Source organism: Aquarana catesbeiana, linkage group LG02 (assembly GCF_042186555.1).
Source record: "Aquarana catesbeiana isolate 2022-GZ linkage group LG02, ASM4218655v1, whole genome shotgun sequence".
In the NCBI taxonomy this organism is placed as follows: domain Eukaryota; kingdom Metazoa; phylum Chordata; class Amphibia; order Anura; family Ranidae; genus Aquarana; species Aquarana catesbeiana.
The window spans coordinates 284,374,431-284,393,277 of NC_133325.1; the positions used below are offsets into that span (position 1 = coordinate 284,374,431).

Sequence of the window (18,847 nt, forward strand, 5' to 3'; positions counted from 1 at the left end):
TAGTACACAGCTTTCGTCTGAAATTATCTGAAGGGACAAACAAAAACCTCTCTCTTAGAGTAGGATACCAGATCGTTCATTTTCGACATGAAGACTAGAATTCAAAAAAAAAAAAGGACAATCACTCGTTTGATAATCTCATGTGTGTACAAAGCTTTAGTAAATCAAACCCCAAGAATCAACCTGGGGGATAGCAAGTTCTTATTACTGAGATCCTGGGGCTGTCATTATCCTTCACTGAACTGAAACTTCATTTTTTATTTCCACCTTGTCTGACTCACCAAGCAGCAAGGATATGCATGTCAGGCCTGGAGCCGACAGCTACAAAAATAAGTGAGCAACAACATTTCTAACTTGACTGGTTGTGTATTATTTAAACCAGCACCTAGACTATGCACGTTAATTTATGCATTTTGAACAAATCGGTAAAAGCACTTTAAACAAACCCTTATTCACCTATGCAGCTACATGCATTGTGGATAAATGAACCATTAGAGTTCACAATAGAATTGAATTTTAGCTCCCTACCCATGTCTTCACACACTCATTAGAACCAAAGGAGTGGCTTAACCACTTCAAGCCTGCAATACGCATATATATATATATATATATATATATATATATATATATATATATATATATATATATATATATATATATATATATATATATATATATATATATATATATATATATATATGCTTTGAAGTGGTTTATGACTGAAGATATCAGCCATATTCCCAGTATGATTTTCTACAGCCAGCGGCTGGCTTTCTCTTGAAAGCATTCTGAGCCACTGGAACACTTTCAGAAGCTTTTGCTCAGGCTTAACGTTGACACCCGATCACAGAGAAATGATCTGACATTGCGGCCAACTAGTCCCAGAGGCGATCAAAGAGTAGATCCTCTTTGATCGCCTCTATGGCCTTCGAGGACCAAAGCGACATCATGATGTCACTTCCAGTCCAGGCTGAAAGAAAAAAAAAAAAATTTTCCAAAGCAAAACAAAATTTTATTTTGATCTTTTGCTTTTAAAAGGTAAAGAAGTGATTTTGGGTCTTTTTGATTCCAGATCTCTCCATAAAGGAGGATCTTTCATCCTTATCTCTATTACAAGGGATGTTTACAAGATAGGGGTGATCAGATGCTTTCACAATTTAAAAATGGCGCTGTTTACATCCGGGGGAAACTGGAAGGGACAATATACGAGTCGCTTCCAGTTTCTTATACGATAGAGTTGATCAGGGACCTTTCGATCCTTTATCAGCTCTCTGGTAAGTCGGAAAAAGCGTGGCTTCATTCCGGGCTTGCCAGTGGGGTGGTAGACCCCAGAGAGGCACTAGCAGGCAAGGAGAAGCAATCCAGTGACTAAACAGTCGCTAGGATGGATTTTACATAAAAGCCAGACACTGGCTGAAAAAAACAATATCAGGATGATGCCTGTAGCTGCAGGCATCATCCCGATGTACCACTTAAAACTGCCAACGTAAATGTTAGTTGGTCTTCAAGTGGTTAAAATAGATCTAAACCCAAAAAGTAAATACAGTATTTGCTATGTTAAAGGGACAATGAAAAATGTTAAAAGGTTGAGTATGGCCAAAGCGCATTTGGCCCTACTTCTCCTATGGATCAGAAGAGTGCAGTTAACTGGCTAATCAATGACATCACTCAGCCGGTCCAGACTAAGACTGATGCTGCAGTATGGAGGTGATTATGTGCGTTTTGTTTTTTCAAAGTCCACATTTCTCCTTTAACTATTTTAATCCTTATGATGCTGGCCTTGGTGAATAGATAGGAAGATTTACATGTTTTAAACTTTTTTTTACATTTCTACAGTTTTTTCCTGGTTTCTGGCCTAGGTCATACATACAGGATGTCATACATTCCAAGAGGATTTATGGGCTTTTTTTTCCCTCCTTTCATCTGGAGGGGCTTTCTCAGCTAAGCACACCCTCCTGCCTGGCTGGCCTAACAGCAGATAGATTCCAGAAAGTAAATGCTACATAAAAAATCTGCCCTTACACAAGATGTCAGTGACTAGAAATGCTGGGGGGGTGTTTTTCAAAGTAATTTCTCAAATTAAAGCACGGAGATATGGATTATACAGTTAAATTCTGCTTTAGGCCCCTTTCACATGGGACGGATCCGTGATGATACGCCCCGTGAACATCAGCTGCTCAGCGGGGATCTCTCCGTTTTTCCCAGCTGAGCCAGCGGATGACAGGGCGGGACCGGCACACTATGCAGGGACCACCCTGTCAGATCTCTGCTCTCCCCTATGGGGGATCGGATGAGCACGGACCGTCTGTCCGTGTTCATCCGATCCGCAGACGGATAGAAAAATATCATTTTCTTCAGTCCGCAGAATCGGACGAGAGCGGGGACGGATGATATTGGATGTCAGCGGATATTCATCCGCTGACACCCGCTATCCCATAGGGATGCATGTATGTCCGTATTTCAACCGAAAACGGATGGATGAAATACGGACATACTGTCCGCACGTGTGAAAGGGGCCTTAGGCTGGTCATACACTGACTGAATCCAGTTTAGCAGGGACTGGTCAAATTCTGATTAGTGTATAACCCATACTCGCTCAAAGAAATTTGATCAAAAGGGACATGTTGGAAAACATTTCCTGATTGGTGTATTCTGACAGCAGCAGAAGCCACAGTGGAAACAGAATATAAATAAACTACCACCAATCAAAAATCAAGGAATGAAGTGACACCCCCCTCCCCTGACGTCATACTCCTGCCAAAAGATCATAGCCTATTGTAAAACACGTCCATGTTCATAAACATAATGGTAGTGTCCCTGTATACAGTATAACAATTGGGGGGGGGCGGGGGGGCAGCAAGCCCCTCAATGTAAACTGGCTCCACAGCAATCAGGCACATCACCCAGATGTGTCCGATCATGGTAAACAATCAGTGGGACCTGGACACCGCAAGGTGTTCCAATCCAGCTTCTCTCCGTCCAAAACAACAAAAGTTTTGCCTTTAGTTGTACTTTACATTAGAGTGGCAAATCTGCTCTGAATTGAACAGTCTAGTGCCTGCTTGCACTACATTGGGATGGATAAAAAGATGTTGCAGCACACTTGGCTATCATCACTGCTGATTCACAAGCCTGTAGCTGGTCAGTCAGCACCTGGCCCCACCTAGTCTTGCCCACTTATTTCTGGATTGACACCACTGCCTCTGTTGCTGAATCTCTCCCACTGGGAGCTGTAGTGTCTGGGAGGAGGAGCATAAAAGCCAGCCAAAATGTAATGCGTGTGCACCGGGCTTTACTGACATTAAGCAAATATGCAGCTAAACAATCTCAATGTCATGGTGTCAGAGCACTGATTGCCAAATGAAGCTGACAAATTCCCTGCATTGCTCTTAGTATAGATTGTCCTTGAGCTACAATTTTTAAGCATTTGAATGTACAGCCTATTCATTACAAATCTAAAATGTGTGTGTGTGTGCTTGGGGGGGACAAACTTTTAAGGGGATCCATATTGAGAAAATACACAGACTGTTCACCACCAATGCACTTTTCTTTTGAAAACTGGCTTATACCAATACAAGGGCTCCATTGGTTTCAAAATCACTGACCAGGAACAACACATTAGGACTGCAGACTTTCCTCTGGCCTAGCTAGCATTTTTGAACCAAGTAAATGACTCAAAGTAGTGAGCCTGAAGGCAAGCCATGCAGTTTGTAATTGTTAAACTCTGATTGAAAATGCTATCTATGGGGTCAATTCACAAACATAAATACTGCATGAATTTTTGCCTTAAGATAACTCACGCTGTATTTCTTGCAAAAGTAGTCATTGCACTAAAAAAGAAAAAAAAAATAATAATTATTTAACACAATAAATATAGATGTTTTACAATATTTAGCACTTAGAGAAGTATAGCCAAAGCTGTTTTGGCTAAACTGTGGATCACAGGAGTGCAGTTAGTTCTGCCCACCTGTGATCTGTTTTCAGCCGACAGCGGGCTCCACCCAAAAACCTGGTCTGGCACCTGGCTCAGCCTCTCAGTGATCCGCCGAAAGCCTGAGCCAGCCCCTCCCGCCCTATCCCCAGCACAGCGCTCCAGTGAGCGCTAGGGGAGAGGAGAGCAGAGAGCTGGTGACTGACACAGTCTTGGCTCTCTGCTCACTACAGAGCCAGTGGGTGACAGATGCAGCATCTAGGCTAGTATAAATGTTTTTGTTTTTTTAAATCTAGGAGTTTACATAATTTTTTTTCACTCTTTTTTGTCACAGGCTAACAGTGCATCAGAGGGAGATTGTTCTATAAGTGAAGGCATACAGAAATATTGTAAAAGTATGACATCCTTAGGCTTTATGCACACTGGACGTTAGAAAAACGCCAGTAGTGTTAGCTGTAGAAAGCAGTAGCTGTAGAATGAGTTCTGCAGCAGTATTTATTAGCAAAATTTTACTCACACAAAAGCTTATGGCTCTAAAACACTGATAAACGCAGAAAAAAGCTGCATTTTAAGGCTTTAATTGGAGTTTCAGTGTTTTTACAGCTGAAAAACTCTTCAACCACTTCTGGACCGATTATTATTGACACTTTGTTTTGACACCTGTTTACAAGCTAAAATCATATATATATATATATATTTATTTTTTTAACAAAGACTTTTCTACAATGTGAAAGATAACATTACGCTGAGTAAATAGATACCCAACATGTCATGTTTCAAAATCTCCATAGGCGACGTTTAAAAATTTCTACAGGTTACCAGCTTGGAGTTACAGAGGAGGTCTTGGGCTATAATTATTGCACTCACTCTAACATGTGGTTTAAACACTGTTTACATATCTGGGCGTGACTTGCGTATGCGTTCGCTTCTGTGCACAAGCTTCGAGGGACAGGGCGCTTTAATAAAAAAAAAGTTCTCTTATTTATTTTACTTTATATATTTTTTTTTTTAACACTGTCCCTTTAAAAAAAAAAAAAAAAGTTTGAGTCACTATTATTCCGATTACAAGGAATGTAAACATCCCTTGTAATAGAAAGAAAGCAGGGCAAGGCCTCTTTAATGTGGGATCTGGGGTCAAAGAGACCTCAGATCTCAGTTACACTTAAAGTGGTTGTAAACTCTGTTACACCACTTGTACCTACAGGCAAGCCTATAATAAGGCTTACCTGTAGGTACTGTAAATATCTCCTAAAACTGCACGGTTTAGGAGATATTTACCATATATGCTTGCGCTGACGTCATCGGCGCATGCGCTGTGAAGAAACGTTAAAAGTGACTGACGGCTCCCGCACGCATGAGACTCCGGCCAGTCACAGAGCTGGAGTCTGCAGCCCTGGAAGGAAGAGGGGTGAAGACGTATGCGGGCACTACACGGGCTTCGTTTTCAGGTAAGTGCCACATAATCGGCTAGCATGCGATACATACTAGCCCATTATGCCTTTACTTTTCAGGGGAAAAAATAGGAAGTAAAACCCATCAGGTTCGACATAGCTCTGGTCCTCCAAGGGCATAGAGTTGAGTGGGGGCCATCTTTCCCTCACTGGACTTCTTACGCATCCACCCCAGGGATCGGATCGTTACCACCGCTAAACATGGCTCTGGTAAGCGGCGGAGACCACCGCTCCCCATAAAAGTGACGAATCCGCCCGAGACCACTTTTATGTTCAAGCGGACCAGCCGCTGTTTAAAAAAATATTGGGGTTATGGCAGCTATATGCTGCCATAACCCCGGTATTTAAAGGCAAAGTAGCGACATATATCCACACCTGAAGCCAAAAACAGCAGCTGTAAAGAAGTCCAGTGTGCATGAGGCCTTATGCTCCATGCACACAGGACGTTTAAAAAAGTCTTTCTGGACATTAGATTGATGGCAGGTAAATGCCGATTTAAAAAACACGTTTTTAAATGTGTTTATGCGCGTTTTTCAGCGTCAGTATTACACCAGCTTACATTCAGCTCTGCAATGTAAAAAAAAAAAAAATGCTGAGCGCTGATAAAAAGGGCGTTTTGGCGAATTTTTCAGCGCTTTTTGTGGTCAAAACTGCTCTTGAACGTGATTTTAGGGTGTTCAGAGAACAGCCAATCAACTCCCCTGCTGATAAACTTCCACGTGTGCATGGACACATAGGATAACAGAGGGGAGTTCAAGGGCTGCTAAAAAAAAAAAAAACACCCAAACTCACAAAAATGTGAGTTTATCAGCTTCAGTGTGCAGGAGGCCTAAGGCTCAATTCACAACTCCACGTTCCGAATTGCCGCAATTCACAATAGCAGCAAATCGCAGGACACCTGTGCGTTGCCTGTCAATTTCAATAGCACCCCAAACTCAGTGCGATTTTCCCAGGATTAGTTGGGCGACAATCCAAAAGAAGTACATGAGCTTCTTTTGGGCAATGGACGTCCTGCGATTCTATTCGCACGATTTTACTGCGATTGTCGCCCCCATACTGTGAGCATATTTTTAAACATGCTATGAACAAAGCTTGTGCCAAAAGGCGTTACCCTGTCTTTTTAACTTGGTTATGGTACAATAAAGATCACAGATGTAATGTCCAGCAGTGCCAGCTCTCCTATTCGATTTCCTCAGTTTTCGTACCTTGAATGTGGGATAGGCATCCTGAGAGCACCTGGACTTAGGTGTGCCGCTGCATACCCGTTAGCTGGATATCATTGCTTAAAGCGGTGTTCACCTTCAGTCTGTTGCCCCCATACGCCAAGATGTGAATGGAGTCTTAGGCTTCATATACACTGCTGCTGGTAAACGGACGTTTAGGAGCAGTTGGACGTTTTTTTTCAGGTGCCCCTGAACTCTCCTATCAATACATATACACAGGGTCGTTTATAATCGTTTCTAGGCAGTTGAACTTAGAAGCATTTTTTGGAAAGCAAAAAAAGAAAAAGCATTCAGGATGGATGTTCAGAGGCATTTGAAATGCCAAATGCATGTAGCAACTTGTAAACGTGTGTAAATGCGGTATTTCCTCGTTCAGGAGAGGTTTCAAAACGTCCTGTGTACATTAAGCCTTAAGCCCTTTTGGATGCCTTTTGGCGTCCGTTCAGGTCCACCTAAAAAACTGACAGGCGGACCTGAATGGACGCTCCATGCAGTTCTATGGAGCAACAGATGTCAGCGGTGACATGTACGGTGACATCTGATCAATTCAAACTGATGAAAAACCTATTTTCCCATCCGACTGGCAGATCGGATGAAAACGGACAGGCGGATTTGTTTTCACAGGTTCCCCCTTAGAGGAAATTTGACCGGTCCGTCTCTTCACAATGAGTATAGACGGACCTGTGCTCATCGAGATCAACGGAGCGATCCCCGCTGAGCAAATGGACAACAATGTGTGCAAGGGGCCTAAATGTGAAAAATATTTATGTCAGATGGAATTTGGTGGACTGACATCAGCGCTGTTATAACATAGGACTGATACAGTCAGTGATCAAACTGAACTCTTATGTTATTATATTGTACTAATGTGTGAAAGGGGCCAAGTGTGCCTTCATACACAGAATGATCTTCTAGTGAAATGTTACAATTCATGTACATTCCTGAGCTCAAGGCAGAATATTTCCACACTGATACATTGTATACGTCCAACTTCCTGGTCAGTGCAGAGTTCCGCTCAATGACTGCCTGAACCATGGCATAATATAATAAAAATATATTTTTTAGTGAATCGACTTGAGGCTGGGTTCACACCTGACGTGGGTGCAGGTTTTCCTGCATCCAATTCGCATGACAGGTGTGTGACCGGCTCTCAATGGAGATTGCCATGGTCCGCACTGGAAAAGGGTCCGGTGCGTCTTTGGCTCCGTTTCAGGCAAAAATTCAGACCTGATTCACACCTGAAACGGAGAGCAGGGACGGACCGAACCCCCTGCTCTGAGCCACGGCATTTGTGAACCCGGCCTCGATTTATCTGATTTTTTGCTGCATTTACCTCAAATTTGATATATTATTTTATGAATTGACTTATTGTGTGACACTTCCAAAAAACAAATTGCATACAAAAATCATTAGTGACTTAATCCCTGTGTTTCTCTCAGTACAAGTACTTTAAGTAATCATATGACACTTTATATAATTCAATAAGGTGCATGCCAACATACCCATTCACAGCATAAGCTAGGACAAATGCCTGGTTTGTCATTAAACACTACACCAGATCAAATTCATGACAAAGCCCAGGAGAACTGTAATAGCGCACAACCTCTGTTTGTATCAACAGGAGATTGTAGATTGGAAGCTTCTTTAGTACAATGGCTGATGTGGTATGTTGTAGTATGTGAAGAGAGCAGCAAAAACTGTCAGCACCATATGAATATTTGTAAACAACACTCAAATCTGCCACTGGTGCTCATACGTCAGTGTCTCTGGGTGACTGCTATAAGGCCTCACAAACTCATACACACTGCAGGCCGTCCTGCTGCGGCCTGCAGTGTATATCCCTGTTTACGCAAGTATGGTATATACCTGGGTATAGCCATTCATTACTATGGATAGTATAGCAGTGTCTCCCCAATGCAGGCATACAACCCCAATTTATGTGTGTACAGCTTCATGCACATGAGGCCTAGGGACCTTCTATGTCAGAGCCTCCTTCCCCATATATGGGAGGCCCATATTTATCTGCTAATGGCTGCACGCTACTGAAGTCCCTGCTGTGACTAGTCTCATTCTCCCCTATATTTAAATCTTCCACTGACACTCACATTGCAGGGACTTTGACTGCTCTCAATGTATCCTTCCCCATGTAATGGAAAACAACTCATGTTATTTTCTAATTGGCTGCACAGTACTGACACCCCTGCTGCAGGCTAGGCCTATCTTGCTGGGGATTCCCACCCTCCGGTTGTAATGAAGCACTGTATTGGTTCAGCTGCAGAAGTTTAAATGGTTGCAAAGGAACCTTCTAGGTCAAACCATCCTTTTCCATGTATAGGAGTCTGAATCATATGCGATCTGCTATTGGCTGCACACTACCTGCTGCAACCTAGTCCTATCTGCCCAGGTGTCCTGCCCCCAGCTGTAGTGAATCAAAGTTTCTGTATTGATCCAGGCTGTTATAAGGACATTCTATATAGGCTTAAACTTCTCCATGTATGTGTAGGAGGCCCACTAGTATGAAATCTGCTACTGGCTGTGCTGTGTCCCATCTTCCTAGATATTACCACTCCCCAGCTGTTAATGAAGCACAGTTCCTGTATTGGTCCAGGTTGTTATAAAGACAGTCCATATCAGATCATCTTTCCCCATGTAGGTTTAGAAGGCCCACTCATCTATGAGTAGCTAATAGCTGGCAACTACTGACAATCCCTGCTGAGGCTTAGTCCCACCTTCCTAGGGACTCCCACCCTCCAGCTGTAATGGGCACAATGTATTGGGATGTGCAGAGCAACCTTTCCAATGTATGTATGGCCCACTCATCTGTGATCTGCTATTGGCTGCACACTACTGGCAGATCCACTGTGTCCTATCTGCCTAGGGCTTCCCACTCTCCAGCTGTTATGGAGCACTGTTCCTGTATTGATCCAGGTTGTTATGGGAACCTTCTATATCAGATCTTCCTTCCACCAGTTGGTCCCTGCGGTGGTTTAGTCCCATCTTCTCAGGGATCCCCCCTCCAGCTCTTATGGGGCACAGTTCCTGCATGTGCCCTGATTTTTTACAAGAAGCTTCTATATTAGAACATCCTTCCCTATGTATGTACAGAAGGCCCACTATTATGTGATCTGCTTTTGGCTGCACACTACTGACATCCCTACTGCGGCCTAATCCTATCTTCCCACTCTCCAACTGTTATGGGGCACAGTTTGTGTATTGGTCCAGGTTGCTATGGGAATCTTCTATATCAGATTATTCCCAATGTATAGGAGGCCCACTCATGTGTTATTAGTGCTGCAGCCTAATCCTATCTGCCTGGGGATCCCCTCCTCCAGCTGTTATGGGGCACTGTTCATGTATTGGTTTAGGTTGTTATGGGAACTATCTATATTAGAGCACATCTCCAACGTATAGGAGACCCACTCATGTGGGATCCCTATTGTGGCCTAGTACTTCTCACTTATCTTCTGAGGGATCACTCCAGCTGGTATGAGACACAGTACCTGTACTTTTCAGGATTTTTATGAGAAGTTTCTATAAACCATCATTCTCTCCTATGTACAGGAGGCCTACTAATATGCAATCTTCTTTTGGCTGCACACTATTGACATCCATACTGCAGCCTAGGTCTTCTTTCCAGGACTTCCCAGTCTACACCTGTTATGGGGCACAGTTCTTGTATAGCAGATCATCCTTCCCCAAATACAGGTGGCCCAGTCATGTGTGGTCCCTGCTGCGGCCTAGTTCTATCTGCCCAGGGATCCCCTCCTCCAGCTGTTATGAGCACAGTTCCTGTACTTGCCCAGATTGTTATAATAAGCTTCTATATCAGATCATATTTCCCTATATGTAGGAGACCCAGTAATATGTGATCTGCTACTGGCTGCACGCTACTGACATCCTTGTTGCAGCATAGTTTTATCTTCCCAGGGCTTCCCATACTTATGGGGCTCAGTACCTGTATAGGTCCAGGGAAACCTATATCAGATCATCCTTCCCTATATATAGGGGGCCCACTCATGTGTAATTCCTGCTGTGGACTAGTCCTATCTGCCCAGGGATCCCCCTCCAGCTATTATGGGGCACAGTTCCTGTAATGGTTTGGTTGTTATAGGAACCTAGTAGATGAAGGCCTAGTCCTGTGTGATCCCTATTGTAGCCTAGTCCTCTCTGCTCAGGAATCCCTCCTCCAGTTGTTTTGGAGCACAGTTCCTGTATTGTTCAGGTTGTTATGGGAACCTAGTAGATGGAGGCCCAGTCCTGTGTGACCCTTTTTGCGGCCTAGTCCTATCTTCCCAGGGACCCCCCTCCAGCATTGGTAAGGTTGTTATGGGAACCTAGTAGATGGAGGCCCAGTCCTGTGTGACCCTTTTTGCGGCCTAGTCCTATCTTCCCAGGGACCCCCCTCCAGCATTGGTAAGGTTGTTATGGGAACCTAGTAGCTGGAGGCCTAGTCCTGTGTGATCCCTATTGCGGCCTAGTCCTGTCTTCCCAGGAATCCCCCTCCAGCTATTATGGGGCACAGTTCATGCATTGGTCCAGGTTGTTATGGGATTATAGTAGATTGAGGCCTAGTCCTGTGTGATCCCTATTGCGGCCTAGTCCTGTCTTCCCATGGATCCCTCTTCAGCTATTATGGGGCACAGATCCTGTATTGGTCGGGTTGTTAGGGGATTCTAGTAGATGAAGGCCCAGTCCTTTTTGATCCCTATTGCGGCCTAGTCCTGTTTTCCCAGGGATTCCCCTCCAGCTACCACGGAGCACAGTTCCTGTATTGCTGGGGTTGTGATGGGATTCTAGTAGATGAAGACCTAGTCCTGTGTGATCCCTATTGCGGCCTAGTCCTGTGTGCTCCCCGATTCGGCCCAGCCCCCGGTACTCACATCCGCCTCTGTCGCTCATACTCCATCTTCTTCTCCTCGTCCTCCCTCTTCTGCTTCTCATCCACGCTGCTCCTCTTGCTGACCGTTCGACCGAAGATATCGATACGTTCGGGCGGAGTGACGGGCCTCTCCCGCTCCCTCCTGGTAGCTGTGTTCGAGCGAGACCTGGAGCGAGATTCCCGCCGCTTGTTCCTCTTACTCTCCCGGGACTTGGAGCGCTTCTTCACACGCTCCTTCTCCCGGGACCGGCTCCGCTTCTTGTTGTGCTTGCTGCTCTTGGCGTGCTTAGAGCGGGAAGAACTTCGACTTCGGGAGCGGCCCATGGGTCAGCACTGCCGGGGTCACACACGGTCAGCTAAGAGCGGCGGCCTGGTGGTAGACACTAAGGGACGGAGACAAGATGGCCGACCCCCCCCCCCTCCAGCCCTGCGCCACTCTACCTCCGTACCCACAATGCAACAGGACACGTTCAGTGCGCATGCTCGGAACGACCCACAATGCACTGGGCAAAGCGGCTTCCACACAGGCCAGAGATTTGCGCGTGCGCAGCTCTGTACAGTCTGGAGCTGATGTGCTGTGTGATTGCGGCGGGATTATGTAACATGTAACAGTAGGCTGAAGCCGAGGACTGGGATGTCCTTGGAGGTGATTATCTATTCATCCTCTGTAGACTCTTAGCTTGTGTCACTGCTGACATTTATCATTATTGTATAGTCTTTATTACACATTTGCATGGAAGCTGAACAAATATATAGTGTACTAAAGGAACTTTTTATTGCTGTTTGTGCTCTCCAGAGGCCCCAACCACACCACAGATGATAGTTTCTCTATTGGATTATAAAAAAAGGCCAAAGTTCAATAACGCTGTATAAAAATGTGTCAAAATCGTGCATAAAAAAACACTGGAAAAACGCTCCGGTGTGAATGCAGCCTAGAGATTCTTTTAGCTTTATCACCGAAAGTGAAAGAAAATCTCACATTTTGGGATCTCCCTAGAACATTAATAGAAGGGAGATATTCTAATGGAAACCCCGTAAAACAACGGGATTCGCTCACTTTGGAGGGATTTCCTCTCACTTTCTGATTTGGCTCGGACAGGAAGTGAGGGGAATTCTGCCAAAGGGGACACATGGAAAAAAACTTCCTTTGGTCTATACAAAATGAACAACTTCAATACAGGGCACTTTTACTCCCTTCCTGTCCAGGCCAATTTTCGGCTTTCAGCGCTGTCACACTTTGAGTGACAATTGCCAGTCATGCAACACTGTACTCAAACTACATTTTTATCATATTTGTTTACAAAACTAGAGCTTTCTTTTGTTGGTATTTAATCACCACTGTTTGATTGTTTTTCTAAATAAACGAAAAAAGACTGACAATTTGAAAAAAAAAAAACATGTTTTTCTTTGTTTCTGTTATAAAATTTTGCAAATAAATCATCTTTCTTCTTAACTTTAGGCCAAATGTATTCTGCTACATTTCTTTGGTGAAAATAACCCAAACCAGCGTATATTATTTAGTCTGTAGGAATGTTATAGAGTCCACAAACTATGGTATATATCTGAAAATTGGTCTCATTTCATTTCATTTCTTGAGGCCTGGAAATGTCAGAACAGTACAGATATCCCCCAAATGACCCCTTTTTGGAAAGTAGGCCATCCAAGGTATTTAGTAAGAGGCATGGTAGGTTTTTTGAAGTTGTAAATTTGTGTCGTAATTTGTTGGATTTTTTTTTTTTTTTTTTTTTTTTACATACTGCAATCCATCATTTTCATATGATGGGTGTGGCGGTGATCAGGGACACTAACTGGTGACAGTAACAAAAAAACAAAAAAATTTAAAAAATAAAAAAATGTATTTTTTAACCCACTGTGACCAGAGCAATATAATATTACCATAGTAACACTATACTACTCTGGGGAAGTGATCTTATAGCAGGGGATTACTGTACTTGGCTATAAGCAAGCATTTTGTTGAATGAAACTGATTCAGTTTGTTTTGTTGTGATTAGCTGTGATTGGCCAAAGCTAATCATATGGTGCAGATGAGCTATGATTGGCCCTGTCTGTACCATGTAATCACAATGACCAATTACAGCTAGCAACACAATTGTACACAATGGATGGCATAAAAGGAAGCCATCCATTGCTAACAACTGTCATGGACACAGCCGGTGACAGATCGCGCTGCTGCGCGGCCCCTTCTGAGAGGACGTCATTCTGCTATAGGGTAGGTGTTAAAAAATAAAAAGGGTTTTGCCTTAAAACTGTACTCCAGCTTTTGATAAAAAGCATAACATGAGGCCCCTGGATGTGCTGTATAAACTGTATGTAGCTGAGTTCTGGGTTCAAGCTGAGATTTCCTGTCTCAAACCCAAAACTCTTTGGCTTAGCCAATTAGAGGAAGCTTTGTATTCATTGCTAGAATACATTGCTTTCTCTAAATGGCTGAGCACTGATCAGATAAGCTCTACTGTGTTCTGGGTATGAGACATGGAAGTCTCAGCTAGAACCGGGAACACAGTGCAGTATGCTGTATGTGGCCTCAGCTACATATAGTTTATACAGCACATCCATGTTAGTGATGGAGTTTGGCCAACTATATAAAGTGTATTAAAAGCTAGAGTTCAGCTTTAGTTCTACTTTATGGCCCCTTTCATATAATAAGCCCACTCGGATCCGCCTGTCCGTTTTTTACGGCAATTTTCTGTTGCAATTGGGTTATTTACTAAAGGCAAATCCACTGTGAACTGCAAGTGCACTTGAAACATAACTCGTACTCGTAACATCCCCTTTTTAACAAATGAAACCACCAAGCTCCTCATTCACTCCCTAGTTATCTCTCGCCTTGACTATTGCAACTCCCTTATTATTGGCCTACCTCTCCATAGGCTATCCCCTCTTCAGTCTATCATGAATGCTGCTGCCAGACTTATCCACCTTACCAACCGCTCAGTGTCTGCCAACCCTCTCCTCCAATCCCTACACTGGCTCCCAATCACCCAGCGAATTCAATTCAAAATACTAACCACAACATACAAAGGCATTCACAACTCTGCCCCAAGCTACATCACCAACCTTCTCTCCAAATATCACCCAAATCGTCCTCTCCGCTCTTCTCAAGACCTCCTACTCTCAAGCTCTCTCGTCTCCTCTCATGCTCGTCTCCAGGATTTCTCCAGAGCCTCTCCCATCCTCTGGAACTCACTACCTCCACCTGTCCGGCTATCCCCTACTCTTGCTACCTTCAGGCGATCCCTGAAAACTCATCTCTTCAGGAAAGCCTATAACGTCTCTAACTAATCTTTTACCACTTCCATCAGCTCATTCCCCACAGTTAAAAACACTTGTACCACCTGCCCCACCATATTAGATTGTAAGCTCTTCTGAGCAGGGCCCTCTTAATCCTCCTGTATCTTATTGTATTATAACTGTATTGTCTCCCTTTTATATTGTAAAGTGCTCTGTAAACTGTTGGCGCTATATAAATCCTGTATAATAATAATAATAATAATAATCTGATGGGGAGATCTGAAATGAGGGGAATATGTGCTGCTGATGTTATCATCCAATCACGTGCAAGCAAAAATGCTGTTTTTTATTTTCCTTGCATGTCCCCCTTAGATTTACAGTGACTGCACTTCCAAGTGCACTTGTAGTGCACAGTGGATTTGCCTTTAGTAAATCAACTCCAATGTGTCTCTTGTGTGCATGCACGGGAGTGATGTCATCGCAGCTTAGCCAATCAAGCAGGAGAAGAGTCCAAACCCAGAAGAAAGACCAAAAAAAGATGGAAGCATCCGTGACAGACTGGAGTGCTGACAGCACTGTAGAGGATTGCTTGCAAGGTGAGTCTGCCATAATCTACTAATATGTAGTGCATACTAGCACTTTATGACTAAAAGCTCCTCGGGCCCATGTTTTCATTTTTTTTCAGAGGTTTTATTCTTCTTTAAATCAGAAGGTATTCACATGTCTCATTCCATCCATAGTTCCTTCTCACTATTAAAGATGAGCTGGTTTCACTCCAAATGCAGTTTGGCTGAACCTTTGGGAAGTTGTTGTGTGATTGCATCCCTGTCAGCCCAAGCAGCTGCAGCCAGGGTATTCCCCACCCTACATCTGCACATACACAAACAGGGAAGGGATGCTAATGACAGCATTGACCTAATGTGGCCCTGTCAATGAAGTCAATAGCTTCCCCACCCCTTTGTGTCCCTGTAGGGAATGCCTTTGGCTGCAGGTGGTTGGACCAGCAGGGGTGCGATTATGTGACAGCTTCCCAAGGGTTCTGCCAAACTGGATTCCAACCAAACCCAGCTTATCTCTTCTCATTACGACCTGTATGGTTATACTGTCACATTGGGTCCCAAGTCCTACTCCAGAGAAGCCATGTTTCCATACACTGCACTGATAACTGCCAAAATGCCAGAAATAGCTGTGTGCAGAATACATGGATGTATAATATGAGACTATGGGGTTGATTTACTAAAGGCAAAGCCACTTTGCACTACAAGTGCACTTGGAAGTGCAATCACTGTAGATCCGAGGGGGACATGCAAGGAAAATAAAAAACAGCATTTTAGCTTGCACATGATTGGATGATAAAATCAGCAGAGCTTCCCCTCATTTCAGATCTACCCCTCAGATCTACAGCTACTGAACTTGTAGTGCAGAGTGGATTTGCCTTTAGTAAATCAACCCCCATATTTGCACTTATCTACCAGCACTTCTTGAGGTGTATCTGGTGAGTGGGGTGTAAAGGAACAATTTGCATGTCCTGAAATGAGGAATAATCCTTTTTTTGGGGGGGATGAGATGTGTGCGTACACAGCTCAGTGTACATTCCATAAAACATGAAAAACAAGCAGGTAGGATTCTTTTATAAAGATCCTGCCTGCATTCAATTTTTTACATTTTCTGTTTACTTCCTCTTTAACACTGCCGTGTATGTATAAAGGGTTTGCTCCTTTTTTGCTGGGAGTTATTTCCTTTTACATTAAACACATTCACCCATCACCTGCTCATTCTGCTGTTGAGATAACATTTATCAACGTTCACTGAAACTGTACTTCAGTGACTTCAGGTTGGGAGTGGTTGTTATAACATTTGTCTTATTTATAACAATGCAAATGTTTCATTTGCTTCGTTTTTGTCAGATACTTTTTGCACATACATCAGATTTAGGTTGTGCACCATCATATTTAAAAAAAAAATGTGCAATTGTCTAGGAGACCCTTTGCCCATTGAAGGTTTTTAAAATTACTTTTCTAGAAATGAATTGCCCCTACCAGCTCACATTGTGCAGCAGATATGCAGGTTGGAATCTCCATGACAAGTTACCCCTTTTCTTACTGTTATTAGTCCACATGCCTTTCAGCATGAGTGCAGTTCAGATGGGTCCTCAAAATGCATTCACTTCTGTGGCATTTATGGGCAATTAGCTTTTATACACTTGAAATGTCCAGGCGAGAGTGCAACCCCCCAGTGGGGAAAATGTTCCAGGTTGTCAATCCCTAACTTAAGTTGAAATGTGTTAGAAAGTTTTTCATGGGTACAGTACCGCGAGACAAGTATCAGGCAATGCTAGAACATGGTTGATTAATAGATATACTCAGACACAGGATATACAAGAACAGGAGAAAAAAAGCTAAAGAATTAAGCTACAAGCAATGTGTCTAGCCTGTATACAGCCAAAGAATCCAAGGCATCTATGATATAATTACAGCTACAGTTAAACCAGCGTAGTTGACATGTGCTTCAACGTAAAACTCTCCATCAATTTAACAAAAGAAGAGGGGGTATAGAGTAAGGCGTAGGCACCTACCAAGGGAGAACAGGGAGAGAAAGAAAAAAGGGAAGTGTGTGTGTAGGGGGGTGGGGGGCACAAGCAGAGGAGAGGGAGGTGACATCCAGGTGCCATAGTGAGACAAATCTGGGAGCATGCAATTAAGTACAAATTTCAAAGTGGACCCAGGGATTGCACACTTAATCATAGGTAGATGGGGAGGTTGACATATTAAAGGCAAATATACTGTGTACTTGGAAGTGCAATTGCTGTAGATATGAGAGGACACTCTGCTGATTTCTATCATCCAATCTTGTGCAAGCAAAAATGCTGTTTTTTTTTAATTTTCTTTACATGTTCCCCTCAGATCTACACTGACTGCACTCCCAAGTGCACGTGCAGTGCACTTGTAGTGCACAGTGGATTTGCCTTTAGTAAATCAACGCCAGAGTTATTCAGTCTGGCTGTATGGGCTTCCTTGAGCTTAAAGGGGTTGTAAACCCTTGTGGTTTTTCACCTTAATGCATTCTATGCATTAAGGTAAAAAACCTTCTGTAGTTCAACAGCCCCCCAGTGCCCCCCTTTTACTTACCTGAGCCCGATCTTTTCAGCGTTGAGAACGAGCCCAGCAGCTCCAGCCACTGTCTCTGGTCCTCACTGGATAGACTGATAGCAGTGGGAGCCAATGGCTCCCACTGCTGTCAATCAAATCCAGTGACACGGTGGCGGAGCCAAGTCCTGCTATCTGTGTCAATGAGCACAAGGTTTCTAACATCCACCAGCTCCGTGATGTCGTCTTGGAGGAGTGGGAGAGGACTCCAGTGGCAACCTGTAAAGCTCTGGTGAACTCCATGCCCAAGAGGGTTAAGGCAGTGCTGGAAAATAATGGTGGCCACACAAAATATTGACACTTTGGGGTCAATTTGGACATTTTCACTTAGGGGTGTACTCACTTTTGTTGCCAGCAGTTTAGACATTAATGGCTGTGTGTTGAGTTATTTTGAGGGGACAGCAAATTTACACTGTTATACAAGCTGTACACACTACTTTACTGAGGCGCTTTACAGGTACCATAGCGCTAAAAATAGCGCCTGTAAAGTGCCTCTCCTCTCACTCCAGTGTGAAAGCCTGAGTGCTTTCACACTGGAGCGGTGCGCTGGCAGGACACTCCAAAAAGTCCTGCAAGCAGCTTCTTTGAGGCGTTTCAGGAGCAGTGTATACACCGCTCCTAAAGTGCCTCTGCCCTTTGAAATCAATGGGCAGTGCTGGCAAAGCTTTGCGTGCACTTTGTGCTTTGCTGGCACTTTTAACCCTTTTTCGGCTGCTAGCGGGGGGTTAAAAGCACCCAGCTATCAGCCGAAAAGCACCGCTAAAACGACGGTAAAGCGCCGCTAAAAATAGCGGAGCTTTACCGCCGACACCCAGCGCTGCTCAGTGTGAAAGTGCCCTTCAGTGTTGTCACATGAAAAGATATAATATAATATTTACAAATATGTAAGGGGTGTACTCACTTTTGTTAGATATTGTATGTTCAGATTCCCATATACTGTTCTATTCCTCCCATAAATTCTCTTT

The 18,847-nt window shown here is 43.7% G+C and overlaps 1 protein-coding gene across 3 annotated transcripts in view; it reads right to left on the minus strand.

The window, feature by feature from the left end:
* ARGLU1 (arginine and glutamate rich 1) overlaps nucleotides 1-11,949 on the minus strand; it is a 31,139-nt gene extending 19,190 nt beyond the window's left edge. Inside the window, exons 1-2 of one of the 3 annotated variants that reach the window (XM_073614469.1) lie at nucleotides 11,486-11,949; nucleotides 3,801-3,830 (exon numbers count right to left, since the gene is read on the minus strand). In XM_073614469.1, the coding sequence (XP_073470570.1) occupies nucleotides 3,801-3,830; nucleotides 11,486-11,808 (353 nt within the window). In that variant the 5' untranslated portion in view covers nucleotides 11,809-11,949. The remainder of the gene's footprint in view (nucleotides 1-3,800; nucleotides 3,831-11,485) is intronic. The other 2 variants (XM_073614471.1, XM_073614470.1) reach the window with 2 other exon arrangements.
* Nucleotides 11,950-18,847: the final 6,898 nt, after the last annotated feature.